Source organism: Heloderma suspectum, chromosome 1 (assembly GCF_057233095.1).
Source record: "Heloderma suspectum isolate Gila_16-S chromosome 1, 16-S_ref, whole genome shotgun sequence".
Classification (NCBI taxonomy): domain Eukaryota; kingdom Metazoa; phylum Chordata; class Lepidosauria; order Squamata; family Helodermatidae; genus Heloderma; species Heloderma suspectum.
In genome coordinates, this window is record NC_139458.1 from 347,978,549 (window position 1) to 348,006,544 (window position 27,996).

Consider the following 27,996-nt stretch of genomic DNA (forward strand, 5'->3'; position numbering starts at 1 on the left):
GACCTTCCCCAATTATTATGTACTCCCTGCTAATGACAAACCATTACCAGCAGACACATAACCAGTGATTCCCATCTTGCTTATTTAACATCTCTTTTGCAATATTTATGTAGTCTGTCACATTAAAATACTCTGTTTTAATCATCAGAAGTCTAGCAAAATTGTATATACATATTGCCTCCTGTGCAAAACTTTGTGGGTAGTCCACTGTATAAGTGGAGATCATAGTAGTCACAGGCGTCTTCATTCACTCTGCAATTCTACATGCATGCACAGTGAGCATGTGCAGGTTCCTTACTGTTGTACTGAGTAGATGTTTCGCACATGGAAGATCCCCATGCACATCATTTGTGATACATTCAGAAATAAGGCAAAGGCAAATTCACCCACTCAAAATAGACTTTGTTTCATTGAACGATAGAAGTTGCATATAATTTTCCAATTGATATGCAATAGTCTTCCCTTTTCATTTGCATTTACTTTTTAATGATGGGCCCTTTTGTGATTTTATTTATTTATTTGATTTGTACCCTGTCTTTCTACCAAACAATGGCACGTAAGGTGGCTTAATGATGTTTTGGTGCATGGCCCAGTTTTGTGTGCAAGTAAATATTTGGATAAGGTTTACAGTAAACTAAGTTCAGTCATCTTTGGGATTATTCTGGAGCACAAACCAATCTGGAATGTCTTCAGAGAATTCTGAATGCAATGTTTTGTTTGGGATATTGTGTTTTTTAAGCACATATTTTTTTCCATGCTTTGGAGGGCCACTGTTATGCATGAAAGCCCTCTTGGCCATTATCCTGTTTTCACCCCGCATTTCTTATACTAATAAGGGGAGTGACTGTAAATCCTGAAAAGCATGCTATGTTCCAATTGTTCTTGAATACACTGACGCAGATAACTTCTGGTAACACTTGCTGGCAAACACTCTGGCAAACATTGCAGTCTCTAGCTAGCCATAAATACTTACGCCTAGTTACATGTGTATGTTTATATCAAGATACTTAAGTTTATATCTACATACAGTAGTTTTAAATATCCTTGGCAGTGCATTACACAGTTATGTCTTGCATCTTCTACAGAAGTGTGATAATGACAAAAACATAAGCCCTATTCAGGCATTCTATATCTGAGTTACAGTAAACATTTGAGGATGGGGAGTGCACTGATCCCACCCCTTTCTTGTGCTTTTCCATTGCCCTCTATTCATGGAGGGTGACTTCTGAAGAGGAGAGCCTCATGTATACATAGAGGCTCTCCACACAATTTTGAACACAAATTTTTCCAGTGTTCCAGAGTGCATGGAGAGCTTCCATGGATGGAGAAGGCTCTCCTCTTCACAAAGTCACCCTCCACAAGTAGAGGGCAACAGAAATGGACAAGGAGGGTGTGGCACTAATGTGCTCCCCCTCCTCATATGTATACTGTACTGAGATGTAGAAAGCCTGAATATGCTAAAGTTACATCGTTCCAGATGCCTTTGTACTATCATTAAACACTTACCTGGCACCAGCCGTGTTGCAGCACTAAACAGAAAGCAGGTGTCGCTAGGTGGTGCCAATGGGAGCTTTCCTCCCACTGTAAATAGTAGGCATGGTGGGTGTGGAGGAGGGCTGTTTCGATCAGGACCATAGCAGGGGCAAAGGCTTAAAACCTTCCATGACATGGTCCCAATCTGGGCCCCCCCCCCCCCAGCTATTTATGTTTCCAAAAACAAGCATGCCAGGGCTAAAATCATCATATCTAGTTTGGCCATGAGAGACCAGAAAAGACATGTGTTCATGGCTTCTCTTATGCATCTTGGCCATCCAGCATTCTCCTGGTTTTGGCCCTCACATAAGTCTCAGTACGCAGACTGAGGACATACGTTGGAAGGTTCATGATTATGATTGCATCCATTGCTACTTCTCCAGTGAAATCATGCTGTAATCTTCCACATGGCCTTTTCATGTGAAATTTTGTATAGCCAGAGCTCATGCTGAGGGCAGGCAGGATGAAAATAATTGCTGAAGTGGGAAAAGGCCTGGGATGATTTTATAGCAGAGCTGAAAAACCTGTCTGGTGCTTCTTTGAAGCTATTGTCCACACACCAGTTTTTACATCTACAATATTCCAGTACCTTGTGGAGATTAAAGATTGCATTGTATTCTTCTAGACAAGCAAAACTGTTCTTTATATCCAAGACAGTTACAAAGTAGATGAGTCACATTATCCTAGCTATAGTATACTCTGTATGAAGGTTTACATCAAAATTGGCTCCTTTTTGTGTTTCATCTTCCCTTCCCCTTCCTTTCCCTGTTTGGTTTGGTTTTGTGCTTGTCCAAGTGTCAGGCAAATTATACAACCTCTTGAAGTTCACGTGGTCAGTTCCTGATTAAAGCCACAGTGTGTAAAACATCTCTCTCAATTGCATTGATATAAATATTTGGACGTATTCTTGAAAATACCAGAGCTGTATGTCTCAGCAAATGGAAAAGCATTGTGCAGTGTTGGGGGACGGATTTTGAACACACATGTTCAAAATGAGAGATGTCTAGATAGGCATCTCATAATAAGAGACCTATAGGAATGGAGAATGTTGCCTTGTACTGCATCACAGCATTGCTCCATCTACCTTGTACCGTCTACACTGACTGGCAGCAGCTTTCCAGGATTTAGACAGGGATTTTCCTAGCCCTACCTGGAGATGTCAGAGATTGAACCTGGGAACTTTTGTATGGAAAGCATGTGTTTTACCACTGAGCCACAACGTTTCCCTTAAAATTAGATTTTTACCCATCTCTACCTACAAATAGCAGCAGCATTTATATGACCTTTAACTGTTATTTCACTGCAGTCCTATGAACACTAACCTGGGGGTACGCATCACTGAACTGAATAGATACGCATAGGATTGTACTGCAGTTTGGGGATGGGAGAAAAAACCAAGAAGTGCCTACAATAAGTTATCATTTCCAGTGTTTTTTTTTGCTCTTGTTTCCATCCATGCTTTTGGCCTAAGCTGAAACAGACCTCCTGCTCCAATTTTTTTTCCAGCGATATTGAGATTTCCCGAGGACAGAGTCCAAAAGCTGTTCATGTACTTGCCAGGGAGATAGGATTGCTCACAGATGAAATTGAAATCTATGGCCAAACCAAAGCCAAAGTGCGTCTGTCACTGCTGGAAAGGCTGAAGGATCAGCCAGATGGAAAATACGTGCTGGTTGCTGGGTAAGAAATATTTTGTTTCAGTTCTTGCATTTTATTCATTTTGTAGGTTTTCTTTTCAGATATATGTCAACAACACTTTAAAATGTTTACCCTCACCCCTCCTCCCTATTCCCCCTTCCGTCTTCTATTTATTTGTTTGTTTGTGTGTTTGTTTATGTGAAAAGTTTTAAATAACAAAATTATATCCTTATACTCTTGGTTGATGTGTACTGTCTTGAACAGCTTTGCATATTTCTCCTGGTCATCTGACTGTCAAGAACAATATGCCACTTTAAGGCTTATATGCCACACTTGACTACAATTTATAGGAGGAGAAATTCTGGAGGGGGCAATTCGGAGCAGAGAACAGCAGACTGAAACTTTTATCTGTTCCAAATTACTCCAGCCTCAAGCTTCTTTTCCAATTGCATGTTTGTGAAGGACGTTGACATAGAGGAATGGTGGGTTAAACACCCCATCCAATTCTCCACTTCACATTGCCCCCTGCCAGAGTAGCTGTTTCTTTTCTTTCTTTTTCTTAAAGGAGAGGAGCTGTTGTGGTTCACTTACACACATTTACATTTAACACATAGCACTCATATAAGTGCCACATTAACCACAGTTCTTGTCATAGGATATCTTCTGCAACTCATTCTTTGGCTTATTTTTAATTTTGTCTATTTTAAAAATTAAACCATTTTATGTGGACAGCAAGGGGCTTAAAGTAACAAAGTGTATTTCCTTTTTAAATGTCCTCAGCAATTGATACTCATTTTGCAACTATACATCAGCACAGGTTTTATTTTATCTCCAGTCACCCTGGAGACTAGCAACAGATGTTGTGCAGCTCTGTTTTGACACTTAGTGCTGCATGCCAGGTGGTGTACCTTTCTATGCTTCCCCTTCCAGATTTTGAGCCATGGATCGGCCTGTCCTGTCTCGGTTTTGAATAATGAACATTCTCTGTTAAGTGGTTTTATGTACTTAATATTGCACTGCATGTCCATTCCCCAGTTCGGTGGTTGTTGTTGTTCAGTCATTAAGTCGTGTCCGACTCTTCGTGACCCCATGGACCATAGCATGCCAGGCTTTCCTGTCCTCTCCGCTGTCTCCCGGAGTGTGCTCAAGTTCATATTAATTGCATCGGTGATGCTATGTAGCCATCTCATCCTCTGCCGCCCCTTCTCCTTTTGCCTTCAATCTTTCCCAGCATCAGGGTCTTTTCCAGTGAGTTTTCTCTCCGTGTTAGGTGGCCAAAATATTTGAGCTTCAGCTTCAGTATCTGTCCTTCCGATGAGCAGTCAGGGTTGATTTCCTTTAGGATTGACTGATTTGACCTCCTTGCAGTCCAGGGGACTCGTAAGAGTCTTCTCCAGCACCACAGTTCGAAAGCATCCATTCTTCGGCGCTCAGCCTTCCTTATAGTCCAGCTCTCGCAGCCATACGTTACTACTGGGAAAACCATAGCTTTGATTAGACGGACCTTTGTCGGCAAGGTGATATCTCTGCTTCTTACTATGCTGTCTAGTTTTGCCATAGCTTTCCTCCCAAGGAGCAAGCGTCTTTTAATTTCATGGCTGCAGTCACTGTCTGTGGTGATCTTGGAGCCCAAGAAAGTAAAATCTGTCACTGCTTCCATTTCTTCCCCTTCTATATGCCAGGAAGTGATGGGGCCAGATGCCATGATCTGAGTTTTTTTAATGTTGCGTTTCAAACCAGCTTTTGCACTCTCCACTTTCACCCTCAACAAGAGGCTCTTTAGATCCTCTTCGCTTTCTTCCATTAGGGTGGTATCGTCTGCGTATCTGAGGTTGTGGATAATTCTCCTGGCAATCTTAATTCCAACCTGTGATTTATCCAACCTGGCGTTTCTTATGATGTACCTATTGCAGTCATGATACTGTTAGCAGCAGGAAAGCTGGAAATAATGCTTTGTGTGACATGCTTGGTTTTACCTCAGCTCTGGAAGATGAACAGATTAAAGAATAAAGCTGAAAAGTTCATACGTAGTTTCTGCTTAGATGAGGAGTGATATATAAATGTTCTAAATAAATAAATAAAACATGTATGAAAAATGCAGGCATAATTAAACACTTTCACAGATGAAAGTGGGAGAGAGTTGAGCATATAGTAACTCTTCTATTAAAATGGATGGGTCTTAAATGTCCCTAATACTTTCTAAGAACCAGCTCAAAATGTACTGTATGCCACTCTGCTGTGTGAAGATAGATCACATCATAATCCGATATGACAGAGGTAGGTAACCCAGTGCCCTCCAGATGTTTTGGATTACAACTCCCAAAATCCCTAACCACTGGCCATGCTGGCTAGGGCTGATGGGAGTTGCAGTCCAAAACATCTGGAGGGCACCAGATTGACTACCCCCTGTGGTATGAAAAGGCTGAGCCTTGCAAGCCAAACAGCTCTTTTCAGGGCACTTGTTAATGTTTGCATTCCACACATTGATTCCTGATACCTTTATCACATTTAGGGGAAGTGATTGCTGGATAAAAATAACCTGTTTTGCCCTCTTTTAGTGATGTGGAGGGAGACAGACATTCTGTATAAATATTTTTCTAGAGGAGATATTCTTCCAGGCTTTACTTTTTTTTTAGGACATTTGACTATATGAATTGTGTAAGAAAAGCTGCCAAGGGCTAAGTTTAGCTCACTTGTCCATTTTTCGAAAGCTCGTTGCAAATAAAGCTCAGTGTTTTGATCCAAAGGACAATGGAGATGAATTCAGCTTAATACCATAGTTTTACACATGTTCAGGATACTTATTATCATATTGTATGTTTTTTTTATTTATTTTATTTATTAAATTTATTAATCGCCCATCTGGCCAGTCACCCAGCCACTCTGGGCAATGTACAAAATGTATAATAAAACAGTTTAAAACAATAAAATTCTACAGTAAAAACACCATATTTCTAAAAATACCCTAACCCATCCCAAATGCCGGTCTGAACAACCACGTTTTTAATGCGCGGCGGAAGCTCATTAAAGAGGGGGCATGGCGGAGTTCCCTAGGGAGGGAGTTCCACAGAGCGGGGGCCACCACAGAGAAGGCCCTCTCCCTCGTCCCCACCAGTCTAGCTATCCTGGCTGATGGGACAGAGAGAAGGCCATCCAAGGCTGATCTTGTTCTCCTTTAAAGTGTCCCAGTAGATTCAGAATGCATCTATAAATATTATATTTATTGACTTCTTTATAATTCTCCATTTCCTTATATAAAAAGGTCACCAGTTTCCTGGCAAAACAAGAGAAGATCCATAACACTGGAAAAAAGATTATTTTTGTTCATAATTATAATCAACTACACTAGACCACATGTGTTTTTCCACACAGAGCAATTAGAGATTGGAGGTGTTGTAAAAGCCCACTTTGCCTGAATGCTAAGAATAAGTATTGCTACTGAAACTCAGAATTTAGTTGGTTTGGAAGTCTGTTCATAATCCTTGAATACAAGCCCTGACTTTGTTCCAATGAACTTTAATATTTTCATAATTTAAACTGAGATCAACTACAAGTTAATGTATATAATATAATATATATAACATAACATATATTATATAATTATATATTATATAATATAATGTATATAATGTATCTTGCAATCTGCATGGTTGGCATGACTAAGCAGCCAAATTCTGCCATCTTTGCACATAACCAGTTTTTTGTTGTTGTTGTACTCCTTTAGTTTCCAAAGGAAATGAAAAAGTCTTTTTTGCAATGTGCTTGGGATGATTTTACTTTTACCCTGGAGAGAGCAATTGTATGGCCCCTAGGCAGCATCTGGGGCACCAGAAGGATGCTGCAGATCTCCTTCTCCATGCCTGTGGACAGAACAAGAAGCGTGGAAAGGAGATCCAATCATGGTTTTTTCCCTCCTCCACCACTTCCCCCCTCCCAGCCTCCATGGAAAGATTATTTTACAAGATCACAAGTGCAACTTCGTAAGAAAAGTCAGAGAGGAGAAAAGGGGCTTGCTGGTGAGCGGGGAGGGTTGGGGAGAAGACAGGCCAGGATATGGCCTCTCCAGTCCCCTCCTTGTCCACCAAAAGGTAAGTATTTTGTATTTTAAATGGAGGCATGGAGAGGAAATCATTTGCTGGCAGGACATAGCATAGGCGGAGAGCCCTCTGTCTATGAGGAGTGCAACCCATAAGATTGCGCCCTTAGTTACTCAGGTTCAAGATCTGCTACAGTGTTCACTCCTGACAATGACATCTTCCTCAGTCCTAGATCAACTGGAAAAGAATGTAGGGCAGCTCTCCTTAATCACACTTAAGAACTTTATGCCTTTGAGTCCTTCTGTTCTGCTGCTTTGACAGAAGATGTCACAGAGAGGAAGCATGGCGCGTTGTTTCATAGCAACTGCAGGGAAAAATATCCATTTTTTAAAAAGTTAATCTATAAAACAAATATATCAGACTGCATCTCTCACCAGCAGTGAATGTAGCATACAAAGGACAGCTGGACCTTTTGCATACTTTCTAGAGATGAGGGAAAGATGTTTCTAATTAGAGCTGGATTTCTAGCTAGAGTCTTCAGAAGGTCATGATATAGGAGTTACCCCTTTTGGCTAGCATATGTATGAATACTTGTATATCCCTGGGAATGAAAATGTAATCCTTAATGTCACATACCTTAAATAAACTACTTATTTCACTGAAAGCACTAAAGTATCACAGATTTAAACAGTGAAGTATAGTGTATATTGGCAAAGGTTTTCCTTAGAAATTGAGTGGGAGTGATGTAAATGAAAACCTAGTATTGTTTTGTTTTGTTCTTAACTTGAATTTTCTCTGGCTTATCAAAGAGATGCCCCAAATGAATTGTTTGAATGCTTTTGAAATCTTTCTAGGGAAATGCATACTCACTCATCACAATTTTAACTTTAGGTGTACGTCCGTTGTTGTTCTGAAGACAGAATAGAAATTAGCCTTGTGATGGAATGGAAGATGGGACAAAATGTAATTTAATATAATGGGAAGTTTTACAAAGAATACTGGTCTCTCACGTGTTAGTGCAACTTTGTCCAACTTTGATACCTGATGCATGTGCTGAAAAGAAAAGTGTGCTCTGAGTTCACGTATATGAGGAACACTTTGATTTAAGCTATTTGGGAGAGGTCTTGTACAGTAATTGTGAGCAAGTAATATGGAGAGTGGTGAGGAAGGTATATTTGTCCTGTGTGAGTTGCTGTATTCCATTTCATACTGTAAGGTCTGGTGTCTGTATACGCACAAAGGTACAATTTAGCAAGGGCTGAGGGTGGGGAGGCATACACCCACCCATAATGATTCAGATTACATGTAAATGACCTGGTTCTCACAATCAAAACATGCCACCGTGGCTTAAATAAGCCATGGCGGGTTATTTAAATCAGTGGCTACAACAGGCCATGGGTTATTTGAGGGTTGTTTCCCCCTCAAGCCATGCCACCGCAATTCGGACGACACAAAGAAAATCTTAATTAAAAACATAACATAAAAACAGATTCATTAAAACATATTTAGAATTAAAATTTTAAACAATTAAAACAGAATAATAACAGAAATAGACCAACCAAATAAAAACCTCTTCAGCAACAGACCAACTTACATGCCTGCCTGAATAAAAATGTCTTTGCCTGCCAGCAGAAACACAACAGAGGGGGCCAACTTAGCCTCTCTCAGCAGGGAGTTCCAGGCCCTCTCTTTCATCTCCACCAAACTTGCCTCCGATGGCTATGGGACCGAGACAACAACCTCCATCAAAGATTTTAAAACCTGGGCAGGCTCATATGGGAGAATGTGGTGTTTCAGGTTTCCTGGTCCCAAGCCATAAATAAATGTTCTTATTTCTTTCTCCACCCCGCACTGACAGTGCCCTTAGGTATAAGAGGATTCAGAGGGTTCAATTGCCACTCTGTTATGATAGAAATCAACACTTATAATTTAAAGAGGTAAGAAGGATTCATGGGCCTAGAGTTTAATGCTTCAGCCCTGATTAACTGATCAGTAGTATCTGCCACAGTCATCAGCAATCTTACCTGTTCAAAAATGGAGCTGTCATAGAAATCAAATGGTAATCAGCTTCCAAGTGCATGTGTTTAAGTGATCCATGTTTAATTGCAGTGATTCTGCTATTGCTACATACAGGAGTTTGGAGGATGTATAAATAATGTCTTGCAAAAACTGAGCAATAATAATTTTTAAAGGGTGCATTTTCCATACCAAGAGAAGTGTGATAGTTTTATACACAATTGAAGTTTTCCCATTCATGCTTGGAGCAGTAAGGAAATAATGATTCCTATGTTGTACTAGATAAGACTATTCATTATATATCCTTTAGGTTTTGGAGACTGAGTTGGAGAAGGTTTTCTCTTAAATGTAAATCTATACTGAACTCAGTTCCAAGTCTTCAGAACAGCTGCCAAAAACAATTTATTGTTTCCCCCCTGCTTAAGTCAGTTGCTAAAACAGAAGAAGTATTGAGATTGTCGGTGTAAGTATAATATATGTGAATGTGATGGCATTACCTATTTTATAATAGCATCATTCTATTCAAATGAATTGTACTTTTGATTTTCATTTGGGTTGAATCAGTAGCTTTCATACCCTTAGTTAGACTGACATCAACAAGCCTACTGATGCAATACATTTTACTTTACTATATTTTTAGGATTACGCCAACTCCTCTTGGGGAAGGGAAGAGCACTGTGACAATTGGTTTGGTTCAAGCTCTCACAGCCCACCTTAAAGCAAACTCCTTTGCCTGCCTGAGGCAGCCTTCTCAAGGACCTACGTTTGGTGTTAAAGGTACTCATTCTTTCATGTTGTAAGATCACGTGTCTAGCCTGTGGATGACTATCTGAGCTAAAAGAAGCTAGTGATCCAGAACCGAATAGAGAGAATTCCTTTTCTAAAGGGCATCCCTGTCCTCCCAAGTTCAAGCCTGACATTCTATTGAATCTACTGTACTGGTTGTCTTGATAGTTTGCTGTTTGTTTATTTCTTTTAAGGTGTGGCAGCAGCAGCCCCATTCATCTGTGTGTACAGCTTCCAGATGAGACTTTTATAATGCCATCAACCTGCCTCATTCACAGAACTTTGTGTGTGTTCAGGTGTGACCGCCTTCCACTCACAACCTTCCCATGTTTTCCCACTGCTGCTTCCATCCTTTTTCTTACCACAGAAAATCTGTTAAGGAGAAACAGATGGAATTGCTGCACAATGTCTTTTGATTGGTATCACTAGGACCCCTCTGTCTGGAAGCACCCTTCATGTGCTTTTTGAACTGCTGATACGTCTTGGCTTCTGAATGGTTCTCCACATTTCTGATTTGTATTTGTTATTTAAGTGGTTTATTCAAGCCTCCCTTCCAAATGTTTTGCTAATGTAACATGAGCCTTCACTTTGTTGTGTAGGTGGAGCAGCAGGGGGTGGATATGCTCAAGTCATACCAATGGAAGAGGTAAGCAAATATTTGTCTGGCTACAGTAAAAATGGGTTCTAGATCCTGTCTCTACTGAAATAGAGTAAATATACAGATACAAGCATGCACTTCGTTGAAATCTGTTGAAACAGCCGCTTAACTTTAAGTAGTAGAGGGTGCAGTCCTATGCATATTTAGACAGAAAAAAAGTCTTACAACTCCCAGCATTTCCCTGCTAGTCATGCTGGAAGTTGTAGGTCTTTTTTCTGACTAAACATGCAAAGGATTTCCCCTTAAGTAGTTATATCAGGGCTGGCCTGTGATGTTTTGCTTCCTGAGGTAAAGTACAAGATAGTATGCACATGCACACACACACGAGCGCACCAATTCTGCATACAGAAGATGACAAAACTGGCAGTTGAATCTTACTTCAAAACTGATGAAGGGACAAAATCCACCACCACACCTAAGGACAGCAGGCTAACTTAGAGGTACAGGGCAGGCCATGTGACATACACAGAGACATTCCCAACAGAGGGAAGAGCCAAAGGTGCTCAGGAGAAACGCCCAAGAGGGCCTCTGACACTTCTAGTACCTGCTGCCTGGGGTTGGACACCTCACTCTATATAATGGCAGTGCCAGCCCTGAATTATATTCATTTTCTTAATACATTTTGAGATGGTTTGAGACAGTTTTGCTCAATAGTGTTGAAAAAATATGTTACATTCATGAAAACATAAGAGACCTGATAGCTGTCCAGTATTCTGTTTCTAATATATGCTGGGGCTGATTCAACAACCATTTTGAAGTTCACACTCTTTTTGTCCCTCAGTATAAATAAAATACATCATTAATAATAATTTTTAAAGTCTTCTAAATGCACCTGTATGAATCAAATTGCAGATTGGGAAAGAAATGCTAAGAAATTGCCTTAACATCTGTACTTGGGTCATGCAGGCTATCAGTCTCACATGATAGCTATAAGCTATCAGTCTCACAGAACTATGACCATCCATCTTGTATTAAATCTCTTCAACCACAATGATGATGATTTAATAATATTTCCACAACATTTTAAAAGTTGTTCATTTGAGTTGTTAATCCCACAAGTGAAGGTTCTTGGATGGGTTTTACCAACTGGTAGTAGTTTAATGAAGTGTGCAAAATGAATGGTTTTCTCATTTTTCGTTCATCTGCAGTTCAACCTTCACTTAACCGGTGATATTCATGCCATTACTGCAGCAAATAATTTGCTGGCTGCTGCCATAGATGCTAGGATTTTGCATGAAAACACTCAGTCTGATAAGGTAAGGGCAACTTTTCATTACTTCCACCATTAATTTTCTGTGAACGTTACTGTGAATGTTATAATTTCTACAGTGCAGTAGCTAAAAGCATTTTAAATATTTCATCATTGACCATTTTGTAATTGTGTATCTGTTTTGAGGTAGAAGTTTATTTTGATACAAGTGCCAGTGCGTTAGGGAACATTTTCAACACAAAGTTCATCTGTATAATTAAAGGACAATTCCCAGCATTTTATCACCTGTAATCCAATATATAGAGCATCCTGAAGGAATCCCCCTCGTGGAATCCCTGCTGTTGTCTCCAATCTGAAATAATAGTGGAATGCCCTTGTATGACTCTCTCTCCCCCATCGGGAGGGGCAGTGATGCACAGGGGAATCTCTGCTGTTATTGCCAACCTGAGACTGGGGATAACAGTGGAGATGCCAGCCAAGTCACTTTGCGCCATGCTGTAATGGCCCCAGGCATGTAACCAAGTCACCAGTAGTTTTAGAGGGGCCTAGAGATCCATAATGCCTTGCTTTGGCTCATTATTAAGTGCAATTGCCTTGCTAGCGGGCCTCTGAACTTATGAGATGAGTCAAAGGTCGATATCGCTGCCTCAGCACATTCCTTGCTAACAAGCTACTGTTTATCTTATCAGGGCCTGGGAAGCTCCTGAGAAGTGAGGCTCTGTTTAGGCTCTTACAGGTGTCTGTGCTGGGAAAGTTCTGATTGTTTTCCCTCTGAACAAGCACTGTTAGCCTATGCTGGGAAAGTTGCAGATGAACGCTAATTAACACTTGCTGCTGTCATGCTGCCTCACTGCTAACAAGTATAGTATAAGACCCATTGTACCCCTTGGCTCTGGGTTCAAAGAAGCTGTCTGATCCAACCATTGGGTATGCCTGTGTGCTGTAAGTACTCCATAAAGTCTCCTTGTAAGCAAACCTGGATCTGGCTTATCATCATCTCGGCATCTCCAAACCTTAGCAGCCCACGGCCGGGGCAATACACATGCTTCAGCCGGCACCTCCAGGGGACACCAGACGTTGCATGAAGCCAGGGACTCACCTGGGGCTGGGACAAGCGGCTACTCCTCTCGCCATTGGATGAGTCCCTTTCTCTGTGCCGAGAGAACTCCCTGCCTCTCCCAATATGGAGAAAAGCTAAAGTGGGCAGGCAGATGATGTCCATGGGCATGTCCTTAGCCACTACATCGGTGGGCATGGCTGTGGCCGCGGCCACTGACATCATCCAGCCCACAGAGGGTCTGGTGGGCAGGGCATATCGTTCTGCACCTCTGCTCTAGAGTGGCCAAGTAACAGAATTTCCAATGTCCTATGTAAATAGAGCAGACTTGATTCTCTGTACTGGGATACTGAGGTTGTGAAGGGCATGAGCTAGATTTAGACTCCCTCCAAACCATATCCCTTTATTTTCTTACACAAAATGTAAGGGTTAGAATTCATTCCAAGAGGGAACAGTAAAATGCTGTACTTGAGCACACAGTTGCAATGAAGGCACTGGGAACTCACTCCATGCTGGTAAGCAGAGATGGTGCATATGTGGCCCTCTAGATGTTGTTGGACTGCCTATCGTCACCACTGACTACGCTGGATAGAGCTGATGGGAGTTGCAGGCCAGCAACATCTGTAGAGCCACCCATTCATCACCCCTGCCAAGGGAAGTGCAACCTGAACTGTGTGTGCAAGGTATCCTTGCAGTACATAACCCTGCCTTCCTTACCCACAGACATTTGGCTAGTTACAAGAAGAGTTTATTTTGTATCAAAAGATTCCCTTTAAATAGGAAGAAGAATGTCTCAAGAGCCATAATGAATGGGGGAAAATTTGGAATAGCATTGGAACATCCATGCGAAGCTTGCACACTGCTTATTAGCAAATCAGGATTTCATTCCGGTAAAAACACTGTACAATCATTGATGGGGACTAGCACTTTTCCTTCTGATTTTCACTGTATGTTCTTTTCAGGCATTATATAATAGATTGGTTCCATTAGTTCATGGAGAGAGAAAATTTTCAGTTATTCAGCTTGCGCGCTTGAAAGTAAGTGGCTTTTTTAATTTGAATTTTCAATAATATTTCATAGATTCTTTTAGAAGTCATTGATTTTTTAAATGATTTTCACCTGCATCAGGTTTTAATAAGGATTGCTTATTTTTAAACATATAAGGGCAGACAGTTCTCAAACAAGGATAGGTTTAAATAAATGTACTGTGTACCCCCAATCACACGGCGATTTCTATAGCGAAACAGAATTGCGTAGCACTGGAAATAGAATAGTCTGTGAATAGAATAGTCAGGTATTCTTCACCTTCATCACATTTTTAGCAAGCAAGGTTTCCACAGCTGAAATCCAGTTCACATTAAGCTGAAATCCAATTCACCCTCACTTGGGAGTAAGGGTGAATTGTGTACTCCCTGAACACAATAGGAGTAAACATGCATAGGGTTGCACTGTCCATGCCTGTTGAATTTTATACCCCTTCAGACAAACTAGTGGAGGAGTCTAAGTGACTGTGTGAGGGTGAAAAAAACTGGTTGCTTGGAAAGTGCCCCACATAGATCCTTCATCCTGTCTGTCAGGCTAGGAAGACCCAAAGCAGTATTGTGCTTTGGAGTTGTTCAAGGATCAGGAGAAATGTGCAAATAAACAACACTTAGGCACAGCATTATTTTCCTTGGCTTTGAGGACACAAGCTGGATAACCTTGGACAAACCGAACTGATTTTTTTCTATTGGCATGGCAGATATTTTCTCATAATGCAAGTAGCGGATTGGATATGCTGTATTGTGTGGTTCATGAAGCCACGTGATTGATGTCTGCCCTAGTTGTTAAGTAGTGGTGTAGTGTAGCTAGGGCTTACAGGGATGCAGTGCCAACCCGTTTTTATTAGCAGGGATGCTGATGTCATCTGCCAACCCCCCCCCCAGACTTCCTTGTTCCCTCTGAGTTTAGCTGCAATCCTCACATTAGCTGTGGGGGGAATGGCTTTTCCCAGCATCAATATATTGTTCTCTGTTGTAATGCAAAGTATTTTGGGGTGGCTCATTCCTGAATGGGCAATTAAGTCTCATTAGCTTTACAAAAGAGCTGCTGACAACTGCAGATGAAAACTGCTAGAACTGGTTTGTTGATATGGCCCAACACAGATGCCGGCATTTTTGGACTGTCCTTGGGGTGTGGCTATGGGGACTGTGATAATGAGCACCTGCACCTCAAAATTTACCGCTACTCCCCTGATTTAAATGTCTTAGGGTGCAATCTTATGCAGATAGATGTCCGCCTCCAAACTCAGAGGCGACCGCCTATCCAGTGCAGGACAGGAGAAGCATGGAGGGGATCGTTCTCTCCGTGCTTCTTCTGCCCTGCATTTTCAGCTAGACAGCCGCTTTCAGCTGTCTAGCCACGGGAGGACAGAGTGGTGGCGGAGGCCGCCATACGACACATTGGATGTGTCATACAGGCATTTCCGCCCTCCCCGCCCCAGAACGCCCCCAGACATGGCCCATTTTGGCTGCTCTGCACTCCTCTTGTGAGTGCGGAGCACGAGGCTTTTCCGTGCTGCCTGTGAGGCAGTGCGGAAGTGGGAGAAGGTTGGTTCTCCAGGAAAACCAGATATCCTATGGCTGGCGAGCCGCTGACTAGGGGCCATAGGATTGCTCCCTCCCTGGAGTAAGACTAAGACTTATTGACCATGGTTCTTGTCAACTTGTGCAGGAAGAGGCATCTATGCCATATATTTTTGATTAGATATTTTACACTTGCATAGAGTCTTCCACTACAAATTATTGTCAGTTGCTTGTAACACTGCTAAACATACACCTTCAAAGAATGGGAACCCAGTTTGGAGCAGAAATGTATGATAAATAAGCAAGTATTGGTTAGGGCCGTCTGGCTATTAATCAAACCATAGTTCACATTAACCACAGTTTCTCAGTTTGGATGAGATGACAACTGTGGTTAAGTAAAAGCCTCCAAACTCCATGCAGCCACATTGGAGGAAGAGAGGGGATGGGGGAGCGCACAAGCCCAAGGTTCCTTGTGGCTCAGCTTCGCACATTCACAAACATATTAAACTATTAAACAACTAATACCACTTAATATCTAAAACAATAAAACAGTTAAAACAATGTGCTAGGGAATGCATTTAGCCCTCAAAGGCTTTGGTAAAAAGCCATGTTTTTACTTGGTGCTGAAACGAGACCAGTGTCTGCGCTAATCGGGCCTCCAAGGGGAGGGCATTCCACAACTGGGGTGCCACAGCAGAGAAGGCCCTCTCCCATGTCCCACCATAGTGTCTGTCTCGTACTGGTGGGAGGCAGAGGAGGGCCCCTCCAACAGGTCTCAGTTCTTGGGCAGGCATATATAGGGAGAGGTGCTCCCTCAAATATCAAGGTGCCAAGCCACATAGGGCTTTAAATGTCATCACCAAAACCTTTAATTCCGACTGGAAGCATACTGTCAGCCAGTGCAATTCCTTTAAAACTGGTGTTATATGGCTTTTATGAGGTGTTCCGGTCAGCAGTCTAGCTGCTGTGTTTTGTGCTAGCTGCAACTTCTGAGTCATCTTCAAGGGTAGCCCCACATAAAGTGCATTGACATAGTATAATCCGGAAGTTGCCATTGCATGTACTACTGTGGCTAGGTTATCCCTGTCCAGGAAAGGCCGTAGCTGGTGGATCAGCTGAAGCTGGCCCCAAGTACTCCGGGCCACGGAGTCCACCTGGGGCTCCAGTGACAGGGATAGATCTAGGACCACTCCCCAGCTACATACCTGGTCCTTCAGGGGGAGTGCAACCCCATCCAGGACAGGTCGCTTACCCAATTCCCAGACTCGGGAACAACCAATCCGCAGAGCTTCCAACTTGTCAGGATTTAGCTTCAGTTTATTGGCCCTCATCCAGCCCATTATGTGTCGTACTGGTGGGACGCAGAGGAGGGCCCCTCCTACAGATCTCAGTTCTTGGACAGGCATATATAGGGAGAGGCACTCACTCAAATATTCCTTTAGTTTTAAGCCACCACTTGCTTTTTTTGAAAAATCTACATTTTAAAATTTTGAACACTCAGTTGTTTTATGGAAAGTAAAACAAGACAAGGCCAGTGTCTATGTTTATCTCTGCTGTTAAGTAGCTTTCATAGAGCTACTTAACAATGGACTGCCGTTTTGGTGTCTGTATCGGAAATGTCAGTGGATCTTTGGTTATGCCTTATTCAGCAAAAGCTCTTGTTTCAGATCTGTTGGATGCCACAAAGTCTTTTTAGTAAAGGCTTGTCAAATTCGGCTAATTGTTAGAGGTGTAATGCAGTCAATGCTTCTTTTATTCATATGTTTTGGAAATGCCCAATTGCCACCTCCTTTTGGGAAGAACTTATTGTACGGATAATTTTGTATTGGAAAGCTCTTTAATATTTACTGATGTAAATATTCTTTTAAATTACTTACCTGCTTCTTGGAATGTAACACGTGGACAGCGTAAATGGATTTTTCATGCTCTTTTGGTTGCTAAAAGAGTGATACTACGATATTGGAAGGATAAAAGCTCACCGACTATAACGCAATGGACTGAAGACTTAACAACACTAGCAACATTTGAAAGAGTGGTATATAGGCGTAACTTGCAAATGGGCTTATATGCAGATATTTGGTCTGCTTTCACTGAAGTTTATGTGTAACTCCCCCCCCCTTTTCTCTCTCTCGAATATTGTAATGTTAGAAACTGAGGATTTTGAACATGTTGTTATATTTTTCTTTTTATTTCATTCTCTTTTTTTAGGTTTTGTAATGTTTTCAGTTTGGTTTGGTTTGTAAAAATTCACAATACAAGATTAATAAAAAAAGAAAAGAAAAAAAGAAGTGGCTTTCATAGGTATCTGTATGGGTTAAGCTACTAGAAAACCTTTTCACAGTGGTTTTTAATGTTATGTGGGTTGTCTAGTGAAAAAGAGGAACTGATTGTTGATTATGAAGTTCTGAATCATCATTTAGCGGTGACACTTTTCTTTGCCTGGTTTCTTCCTACTGGTTTACATTTTGGACGTCTAGGCACGGAGGGCTAGACCAATTTGAATTTTTGGTGTGTTACCTAGATTCATGTTTGTAAATCAGAAGGAAATGTTAATGGGCCTTTTGGCCACAAAGAAGATGGTGTGGGGTAGGCTGCCCTTTTGCTGCCAAAGGGACTGTGAAGGAGGAATTGGGCTCACGGGTATGTGCTAGACGACATGCAATCTTAGAATTCAGGCCCTGGGAATTCAGGCCCTTTCGTTCCTTTAAACCGGAAGAGAAATTGAGTTCTGACACTGCACACTAGAAGGCATATATCTGTAGAGGCCAAATGTATTATCTGCTGTTGTCTGTGTTTGTATTATTTTTTTTCTAAAGTAATTGAATGTGTAAGTCTCATTGAAGGATATTGTAATGTTTGATCGCCCTCCCCCTTTGCAATTAACAAAACAGAGACTCTTAGTTCAAACTATTATGGATTTATTATGCTAAAGCAAACTTTTCTATAATGCACATTCAAAGAAGCTCTCAAACTGCTCCAGGCTCTAAAAGACTATTTTAAGATTTTTACTAGGGAAGACAATCTGCAGGATAGTGAACTTGTCAACAGTTTGCCTGTGGACACTGACGGTCAAACCTGCCTAATGGTGATGCTCCTTCCTTAGGGCGGCTCCCTTCTACGTTGGCTTTTAAGAGTGGCTATCATGGCAGAGTGTCTTAGTCCCATCCCTAAGTCCACCCACTTTCACTTGCGACGCACCCTGGCATATCTCAAGTTGCACCCCTCTTCCTTGTCCTTAGAAACTTGTGTTCTTACAATGGAGGGAGGAGGTGGTGACTTGGCCTGGGCCATCTGTTTGTCAAGGCCTTGGGAAAATTCTCTTCCCATGCCTGGGGGCTCTGGAGGAGGTTCCTCCCCCAGTCTCTGATCTAGTTATTCCAGGGAGTTCAGTTGCCCAGAGGCTCCAGGGAAAGGGCAGACTAAAGAATGGTGGGGAGCTCGGCATTGCATCCCAGGCGCTCTCAGGGTGAAGCCATAGGCCCTAATCCTGCTAGGTGTCTCCTTGTATTAACTGAAGGGAGCCATGTCGTGCTTGTATCCTTCAGCCAACACAGGTAACAACCCCCTGCTGTCCCAAGGCTAGCACCCTGTTGATTTTCCTGGATCTCTCAGCGGCTTCTGACACCATTGATCATGGTGTCATACTGGATCGGCTCTGCAGGATGGGAGATGGGGACACTGTGCTACAGTGGTTCCACTCCTACCTGCAGGACCGATTCTAGAGAGTGGTATTGGGGGATTCCTGTTCTACCTCATGGCGATTAAGCTGTGGGGTGCACAGAGTTCTATCCCCAATGCTGTTCAATATCTATATGATGCCATTGGGAGAGGTCATTAGAAGTTTTGGGGTGGGGTGTCACCAGTACACTGATGATACTCAACTCTGTTTCTCCTTGTTGTTGGAGTCGGCTGAGGCAGTGAAAGTACTGGACCAGTGCACCATAATAGGCTGGATGAGGGCCAATAAACTGAAGCTAAATCCTGACAAGTTGGAAGCTCTGCGAATTGGTTGTTCCCGAGTCTGAGAATTGGGTAAGCGACCTGTCCTGGATGGGGTTGCACTCCCCCTGAAGGACCAGGTGTGTAGCTGGGGAGTAGTCCTAGATCCATCTCTGTCACCGGAGTCCCAAGTGGACTCCGTGGCCCGGAGTACTTGGGGCCAGCTTCAGCTGATCCACCAGCTACGGCTTTTCCTGGACAGGGATAACCTAGCCACAGTAGTACATGCGATGGCAACTTCCGGATTATACTATGTCAATGCACTTTACATGGGGCTGCCCTTGAAGATGACTCGGAAGTTGCAGCTAGCACAAAACACAGCAGCTAGACTGCTGACTGGAGCACCTCATAAAAACCATATAACACCAGTTTTAAAGGAATTGCACTGGCTGCCAATATGCTTCCGGTTGGAATTAAAGGTTTTGGTGATGACATTTAAAGCCCTATGTGGCTTGGCACCTTGATATTTGAGGGAGCACCTCTCCCTATATATGCCTGCCCAAGAACTGAGATCTGTTGGAGGGGCCCTCCTCTGCCTCCCACCAGTACGAGACAGACACTATGGTGGGACATGGGAGAGGGCCTTCTCTGCTGTGGCACCCCAGTTGTGGAATGCCTTCCCTTTGGAGGCCCGATTAGTGCAGACATTGGTCTCGTTTCAGCGCCAAGTAAAAACATGGCTTTTTACCAGAGCCTTTGAGGGCTAAATGCATTCCCTAGCACATTGTTTTAACTGTTCTTTTGTTTTAGATTTTAACTGGTATTAGCTTGTTTAATAGTTTAATATGTTTTATTTGTTTAAATTGTTTATTGTTTTATACTGTTTAAATTGATTTTATCTGTATGCTGCCCTGAGATCTTAATGATATAGGGCGGGATAGAAATGTTTATAAATAAATAAATAGATAGATAGATAGATAGATAGATAGATAGATAGCACCTCCTGGAAAGCCATAGGAAAAATGGTGCTCTTTTAGCTACCGTTCCTCAGAGCTTGCTTCTACCCCTTCATGAGCTAAACCCACCCTTACTGCTGAAAGGGTCATGAGGGAAAGAGTGACCCAGTCAGAAACAACTGTCGTTGGATTCTTTCCCTTTGGGATCTTATTGGTGGTGAAGGTCAGCTCCCAGTCACTCTAAATTTAGAGTCTAAAAGTAGATCAGTCACATGGTGGCTCCAAGGAACCTGTGAGCAGAGAGCGGGGTTGATAGTGATGCTGTGACTCTGCTAGAGATCAGCTGGCTGGTCCTCTGTTTCAGCCTGAGCATTCACTTCAACACCTCACGTTAAAGCATTCCGTAACCATCTCCTACCCAGACCCTCCTCAGCAGCTCAACTGCATCGGCCTAGAATAAGCCTGCACTGTATCTTGGATATTTGCAAGGTTGCGCATAGGTGGAGGTCCCTAGGCAGCTGGATCCAGGATACACAGGCCACAACTGAGCAGACTTTGCTCCCACGTCAGGCTTCATTTATGAAATATCGAGCAGTGTCCTCTCTAGCTGACCATAAAAGTTGGCTGAACTCGAATGGAGTGAGGTGCTGCTTTTGATAAACAGAATCCTGACCTATTAGTATTTTGCAGGCAGAAACATGATTTTGAATTGCATGTGGTAACTAGTTGGTAGGCCTTGTAGCTTCTGTTGCAAACGTATGGCATTTTTGTGCTATATGTGGTTTGATTCTAGCTTTGTTCCCAAGGATTATTAATGGTTTAGTCTTTTAGAAACTGCAAGAAAATGAGAAACTAGGCTGAGGATCATCTCTCATTCCAACCTCCTTCGGCATGGACTTCCACTTAAAAAAATAAGTACAGCTGGATGTCATCTGGCTTTTGCGATGCTGTGCTGAAAGCCCATTTGCACTGAGCATAGCATGTGCAGGCAGCAGTCATGTGGCCCCTTCAGCACACGCTGCTATGGCTTGGAAAGGCCACAGGCAGCATATGGGTTTTACAGCTGAGTTGTGTGTGTGTTTCTGTAGTTTTCTGTGCAACAACCCTCATTTCTCGCTTTGCTTTTTTCCAGAGGCTAGGAATAACCAAAGTGGATCCTGACACATTAACAGCAGATGAGATTAACAGATTTGTGCGACTTGACATAGACCCATCTACAATAACATGGCAAAGAGGTACGTCTTTATTAGAACAAAAGAGGAGCCTGCTGGATGAAGTCAGAGGTCCAGCGAGTGGCCAAGCAGATGTCTATGGGACAACCACAACTAGGGCATGAATAATAGCTAATAATCTTGGTATGTTATGGAGGCTTCCGTCTAAGCAGGGGGCAACCCATAGGATTGTGCCCTTGGTAGCTATTATTGTTGAGGAACCTTAATACAGTGTATTTTTAAATGATGGCACTCAGTAACTGGAAAAAACAACTTTTTAAAGAACACATAAGGACAACTTATTTGAGAATCTCTATAAGGGGTTGGATCCAACACTGGTCATCTGCTAGCAGAACAGAAACTGCTAGTGGAACAAATTTCCCCTCCCTGTGCAGCCTCCCATTGCTGCCACACACCCCAAATCTGCTCCAGATGGAGGGGACCCTCTGGAGTAAGCATGTGGGGCGGTGAGGAGAAGATGAGGAAGTCCTGTTGCACCAGTGGAAGTCACGGTGCACCAGCAGACATCCCCTTACATGACATTAGTTCCAGCCCAATGAGCACGTAACAGAAATTATATTCTTCTGGATAGAAGAGGTTCATCCTGCTTTTAAAAAGGATCTGTCCAGGTTTAAACATTTTCAAATAAACCCAACAGACTTCATTTCCATTTTAAGAGCCAATTCTGAGGTATACAATAAGGTTTTAAGAATTACTTTCATGGATGCATATACGTGTCAATGTTTAGATGAAGTGAGCCATCCACAGGCAGCATCCAACTATGTCATTCTGTTAATGCAAATGACATTGTGCTAGCAGAAAGTAGGTTCTGAACTATGTGCAAGAGCAGTATCCAACATTTGCACAAGTGGTTTTGCATTATGTTTGTGCAACGGCTCGTGCAAGCCGTTGTGCAACCACTTTGCACCCATTGTGAAACCAGTTGTGCAGCTGCTTGGAACCCATAGTTCAACTTGCTGCACAACTGCTTGCTCAACCAGTTGCACAAGAATAATGGGCAACTGCTTGCTCAACAGAAAGATTCAGCAGAGCTCCATTAGTGCTATTTGCGTTTGCGGAACGTCACTGTTGGATACTGCCCCATGAATCCTGCACAGTTATTGAATCTTGATACGAAAGCAAGCTCAAGTTCAGGTAGTTTGCCATTTTGATACATTCATGCACCTTACTTTTTCTGAGCCTTCACACATACGCATCCACCATAATAATTCCGGAAGTCAGTTCATTGATCAGTTCTACTCACCTTCTTTCCAATGCTGACTGCCATTCCACCCCAGTGAGCGCTTCTCCCACACATTGCACAGAGTTGAGGGAGCTTTCAGTGTTTTATTTTGTGAACAATGTTGCCAGTTCTATTCTTTTCATGCCTAAACAGGACCCTGGAATTGAGAGCTGACTCTCGAAAGTTTAGCCTTAGCAGCTATTGTCTGCTAGTTAAGTACTGAGGTTAGTGTGATCGCTAGCAGATTACATCTGGGAGGAGAAAGCAAATGCAGCTGTCTAGGATGACTTTTGTATACAGTTCATGGCACAGATTTCTTTTACTGAAAACTGAATGTGGTTATTCAGTGAAGAAAAAAAAGTATTTGTGTGTGCTCAAATGCATTCTATTCTTCTTGGGGTGAGGCCTGGGAGCTAAACAAGATCTAGTGCTGTTCATTTGGCCAACTGGAATATGTGGAGAGTTGCCAGCAATGCAAGTTGCCTAAATAAGTATGGTCATGATTTTCCTATATGTGGTGTAGTGGCTAGAGCCAGCGTGGTGTAGTGGCTAGAGTGCTGGACTGGGAGCCGGGAGATCTGGGTTCTAGTCCCCACTTGGCCATGGAAGCTCACTGGGTGACTTTGGGCCAGTCACAGACTCTCAGCCCAACCTACCTCACAAGGTTGTTGTTGTGAGGATAAAATGGAGTGGAGGAGGAGGAGAATGCAAGCCGCCTTGGGTTCCTTGCAAGAGGGAAAAAGGTGGGATATAAATGCAATAAATAAATAAATAAATGTTCTTTTCCTTTCTTTTGTGAAGGATGGTAGTAGAATTGTTCCTTATATCAAGGTAGACCGTCTTTTAAAATCTGTGATGTTAGGAGCCTGAGCTGCATGTGCTTTCTGTAAAAGCCCAACACAAAGGCTGTAAAAAGACCTGCCTTTCCCCCAAGCTTTCCACAATTTGCAAAGAACTTGCAGGATGCTAGAGAGCTTTTCCCTCTCTTTTTCTGGCTTTTGCCAGAAAAAAAAATAGCATAAACCACAGCTTACTGCAAAAGGCTGGCCCAAAAACACAGAACCCACCCCTCTTTTCAGGATTTTTTTGCACATGCCATAGAACTTAGGAAAGAGGAGATGGTGACAACCACAAACAATGGCTTGCTAGTCAGCCAAGCTGAACTGTGTAGACTTCTCAGCCCTCTTAAGATCAACCCTGTTTGCAGTGAATGTGTGTGTGTGTGGGGGGGGGATCACACCTGCTGGTCACAACCCACATAAATGATCTGCAGTTAAGGGTGAGCAGTAAGGTGGCCAATTTTTCTAACAATACCAAATTATTAGGATGGTTAAAACAAAGAGGGGATTGTGAAGAGCTCCAAAAGGATCCCTCCAAACGGGGGGAATGGGCATTAGAATGACAAATGAAATGTGGCTGACTATAAGCAAGTGTAAGCTGATGCACACTGGGGCAAAGAATCCTAACTTCAGGTATATGCTGATGATGAGCTGTCCGCTGGCAGTGTCTGACCCAGAAAAGGATCTTGACAGAGTGGCGTATAGCTCAATGAAAATGTCAGCTCACTGGCCCAGTTCACATCTAACAAGAATTCCTGGGTTGTTTCACCTGGGAATTGTCAGGTCTGAGCAGCAGCGAGCAAGCACGCTGCCTCCCACATGCTTATTGCTTCTGCTTTCAATCAACAGCCCTATTCCTCAGTTGTTATCATGATGTCCAAATCCGGAACTCTAGGTTATTTATGGGTTAAGCAACCCAGAGTTTACCCAACAATCATCCATGGTTTGTTGGTGGGTTAAACTCTGGGTTCTTTGATCCCTAAACAACTCAGAGTTCCAGGTTTGGACCCAGGAACGAGATGATTGAAAGTGGAAGTGACAACAACACAGGAGACAGCGTGCTCTCTTGCTCCTGTTCGGCCATGACAATTTCTACATTAAACAATCCAGGAATTGTTGTTACGTATGAACCAGGTCCGTGTGTGCCTGCTGTGAAAAATGCAAATTCCATATTGTGTATCATTAGGAAAGGAATACAAAATAAAATGGCCAGTTACAGATCAGGAATGGGGGGATAACTTTTCCTACTGGTGTATCCTGTTTTGCAAGGGTTACCCAAAACAGAATTACTGATAGACTGACACCAGTCAGGATGAAGCTCCTGACACACCCTAGCCTGATCTGCTGCTTGGGGGGTTTCAGCCCTTCTGCTAAGAATAGGAGTGTAGCCAGTGGGCAGAATCCTGCAACCCCCGCACATGTTCAAGTAGGTGGGTGTCAAAATAGGTGAATGTATAATGTTAAACTGGTCAGAGGCAAGTAGCAGACAGGTTAAATCTAGGCTGCACATGTTAAAGCAGAGTTAAATTCTTATGCCTGCAAATAGCCCACCAAAACATAGTTGACTTACCTCCAAGTTGGGACAGAGTATGATAATGCCATCTGTAGAATGGATCCTGACAGTGCAAATAAATAATAAAGCATTATTTCTCCATTGACACTTCAAGGTGAGAACAAATGTTCTACCTGCAATAGCCCCACATTGATACAATTATACAAAATACAAGATACAAAATGAACAGTGCAAATGTGAGATAATCAAGGAAGTATGTGCACATTAATTTATAATGAGTTCTTAAGAATTATCTAGAGGTAGTCATTGCAGATAGCCCATTTGAACTTTGCAACGGGTGACATGCATTTTTGACATTTGGCGTTGGACCCAGATGTTATATAATGTCCCGTTAAAGAAAAAGTTTTTCTCCTTCTATTTCTGCATTTTAAATGGCAATGGAACTCCAGATGCATCTTTTCAGCTAGATAAGAAGATACATTTCTTTTAAAATTCTTTAAGCACTTTACATTTTTCCTTTCATGTTTTATGTGGTAAGTCTACAGTTGTTTACCTTCTTCGGATTAAGAACATTCCCAACATTGCTGATGTCTGGCTATGACGCATAATTTAAATTATACTGCTGATATTTGTCTGAAAAAAAATTCAAATGGAGCTGATGTTTAAATCTGAGATTTTTTAGGAATGTTTTGTCATCTCCTTAATTTAATGTTAAGACTCAAAAATACACTGACCACTACTGTCAGGGTCTAGAGAAGAAAATACTACATGAGAGTTTCCAAAGTGGATCTGTTTTGAGAGGAACTGTCTTCTGGTCTTGTCTCCATTTTAGGGCGTAATCTGATTGGCTGGCGCATGCTGGAAGTTGTAGGCCCTTTTCCTGCCTAAAGATGCATAGGACTTGCACCCTTAAAGTATTGACAGTTTGCATTCGAGAGGGGGGTTTGTAAACAAAAGCCAGACTCATATTTAGCCTGTGGGGGGAGAAAATCATCTCTGTGACAAAATGTGTTGTGATATGATGCCATCATCATTGCTGTAGCCCCACCTGAGAGTTTGCAGCAAGGCTGAACCATCAAGAGGCATCTGCTGCATCCTGCCAAGCCTCCAGAGTATAAAATTATTAGCATGAAATGTGCCCCTTTTAAAATGAAAGCCGTTATATATTGCATTAAAAGGGTGAGATGTAGTGACAGTTCTCATTGAACTTAATCCATTCACTAGTGATTCCAGCCTGGACTACTGTAATGCACTGTAGATGGGGCTGCCTTTGAAGACAGTTCAGAAACTTCAGCTGTTGCACAATGCGGCAGCCCAAGTGTTGGTGCGGGCGAGGCGATTTGGTCATATAAAGCATATACTGCACCAGCTGCACTAGTAACCGAGCCCAATTTAAAGGTCTAGTTTTGACCTTTAAAGCCTTAAATGGTTTGGGACAAAATTACTTGGAGGACCACCTTCACCCATATCAGCCTGCCCGCACTTTCAGATCAGCAAGAGAGGCCCTTCTTATCTGCCCACCTGTGAGAGCAGTTAGGTGGGTGACCACATGTGAGAGGGACTTGTCTGCAGTGGAATAAATTGCCATCATGTGTCCTCCATGCTCCATCGTTGCAGGCTTTTAAGAAGGCATTGAAAACATGTTATTTTACCTTGGGCTTCTCCTGATATGATTGCTGCTGTTAGTATTGTTGCTGTTGTTGCTGCTGGTTTTTATTGTTGGTTTTTATGGCTATTTTTATTGCATTTATGTTTTTATTACTTTTAATATCTTAATGGTTATGTGTTTTATTGTTGTAAGCTGCCTTGAGAGGGCTTCTGCCCTGAAAGGCGGCCAAGAAATCTTTTAAATAATATAAATAATAAGCACAAGGGTAGAATTTCTAATACTTCTTTTCTGATAAATGTTTCTTTTTTTCCTTTCAGTGGTGGACACAAATGATAGGTTCCTTAGGAAAATAACAATTGGGCAGGCAAATACAGAGAAGGGATTTTCTCGTCAGGTAGGCAAACTTGTGTGTTTGGAGAAAAAACATCTTTTAATCATTTAAAATGTTTCCTTCTTGCTGTCATTTCAATACATTGTTGAAGAACTGATTGCTCTAAGGTTTTAGATGGGAATGGATTTGCAATGTATCTTGCTTTGATCCATAATAGTTGGTATAGAGCAGCCTTCCCCAGCTTGGTGCCTTCCACACTTGTTGGACTACAACTGAGGGATTATGAGAGTTGTAGTCTAACACATCTGGAGGGCACCTGGTTAGGGAAGGCTAGCGTAGAGCAGTAGCTTCCATACCATGTTCAAGTAGCATGGTAATCAAAATTTGTGGGACTTGCTTCTGTTAACTCAAAAGTAAGTCCCACTGCATATAATGGGGCTTACTCCCTAGCAAGTGTGTATAGGATTTCAGGCAAAAAGTAACTTCATTAGAGCATGTTACAGAACAATTGAATATCAACTTAGTTTGAAGAAGTATGTGAAATTTTAAACTCACCATATTACCACCGCTGCTAAGTCAGCTCAAATTGCATACATCTCTGTTATGATCCCAATATGCTCTTATGTACATTGCATTTGGCAAGCTTACTTCAAAGAGTACCCAGAGTCAATATGCTGGATGTAAGTGAAAGTTCATCAGGTGAAATGTGTAGCCTAGTTGAAGCATGTCACAGAGCAGGACCCAACTCTGCATACATGCTCCCCTGGAGAACTGGCTAGAGTGGAAATCTGCCTTCCAAGTAGCTGTGGAAGGGGATGGCAATGCTAGGTTTAACCACATGGGCTGAGCCTGCCAA

The 27,996-nt window shown here is 42.3% G+C and overlaps 1 protein-coding gene across 3 annotated transcripts in view; it reads left to right on the forward strand.

The window, feature by feature from the left end:
* Positions 1 to 27,996, forward strand: part of MTHFD1L (methylenetetrahydrofolate dehydrogenase (NADP+ dependent) 1 like) — a 213,394-nt gene that overhangs the window by 54,523 nt on the left and 130,875 nt on the right. For all 3 annotated transcript variants that reach the window (XR_014786738.1, XM_084827831.1, XM_084827833.1), the window contains exons 11-17: positions 3,040 to 3,213; positions 9,865 to 10,001; positions 10,610 to 10,656; positions 11,817 to 11,924; positions 13,898 to 13,972; positions 21,527 to 21,629; positions 27,127 to 27,203. Coding sequence is in view for 2 of the 3 variants with exons in the window: in XM_084827831.1 (XP_084683957.1) it covers positions 3,040 to 3,213; positions 9,865 to 10,001; positions 10,610 to 10,656; positions 11,817 to 11,924; positions 13,898 to 13,972; positions 21,527 to 21,629; positions 27,127 to 27,203 (721 nt within the window). In the remaining variant the exon portion in view is untranslated. The remainder of the gene's footprint in view (positions 1 to 3,039; positions 3,214 to 9,864; positions 10,002 to 10,609; positions 10,657 to 11,816; positions 11,925 to 13,897; positions 13,973 to 21,526; positions 21,630 to 27,126; positions 27,204 to 27,996) is intronic.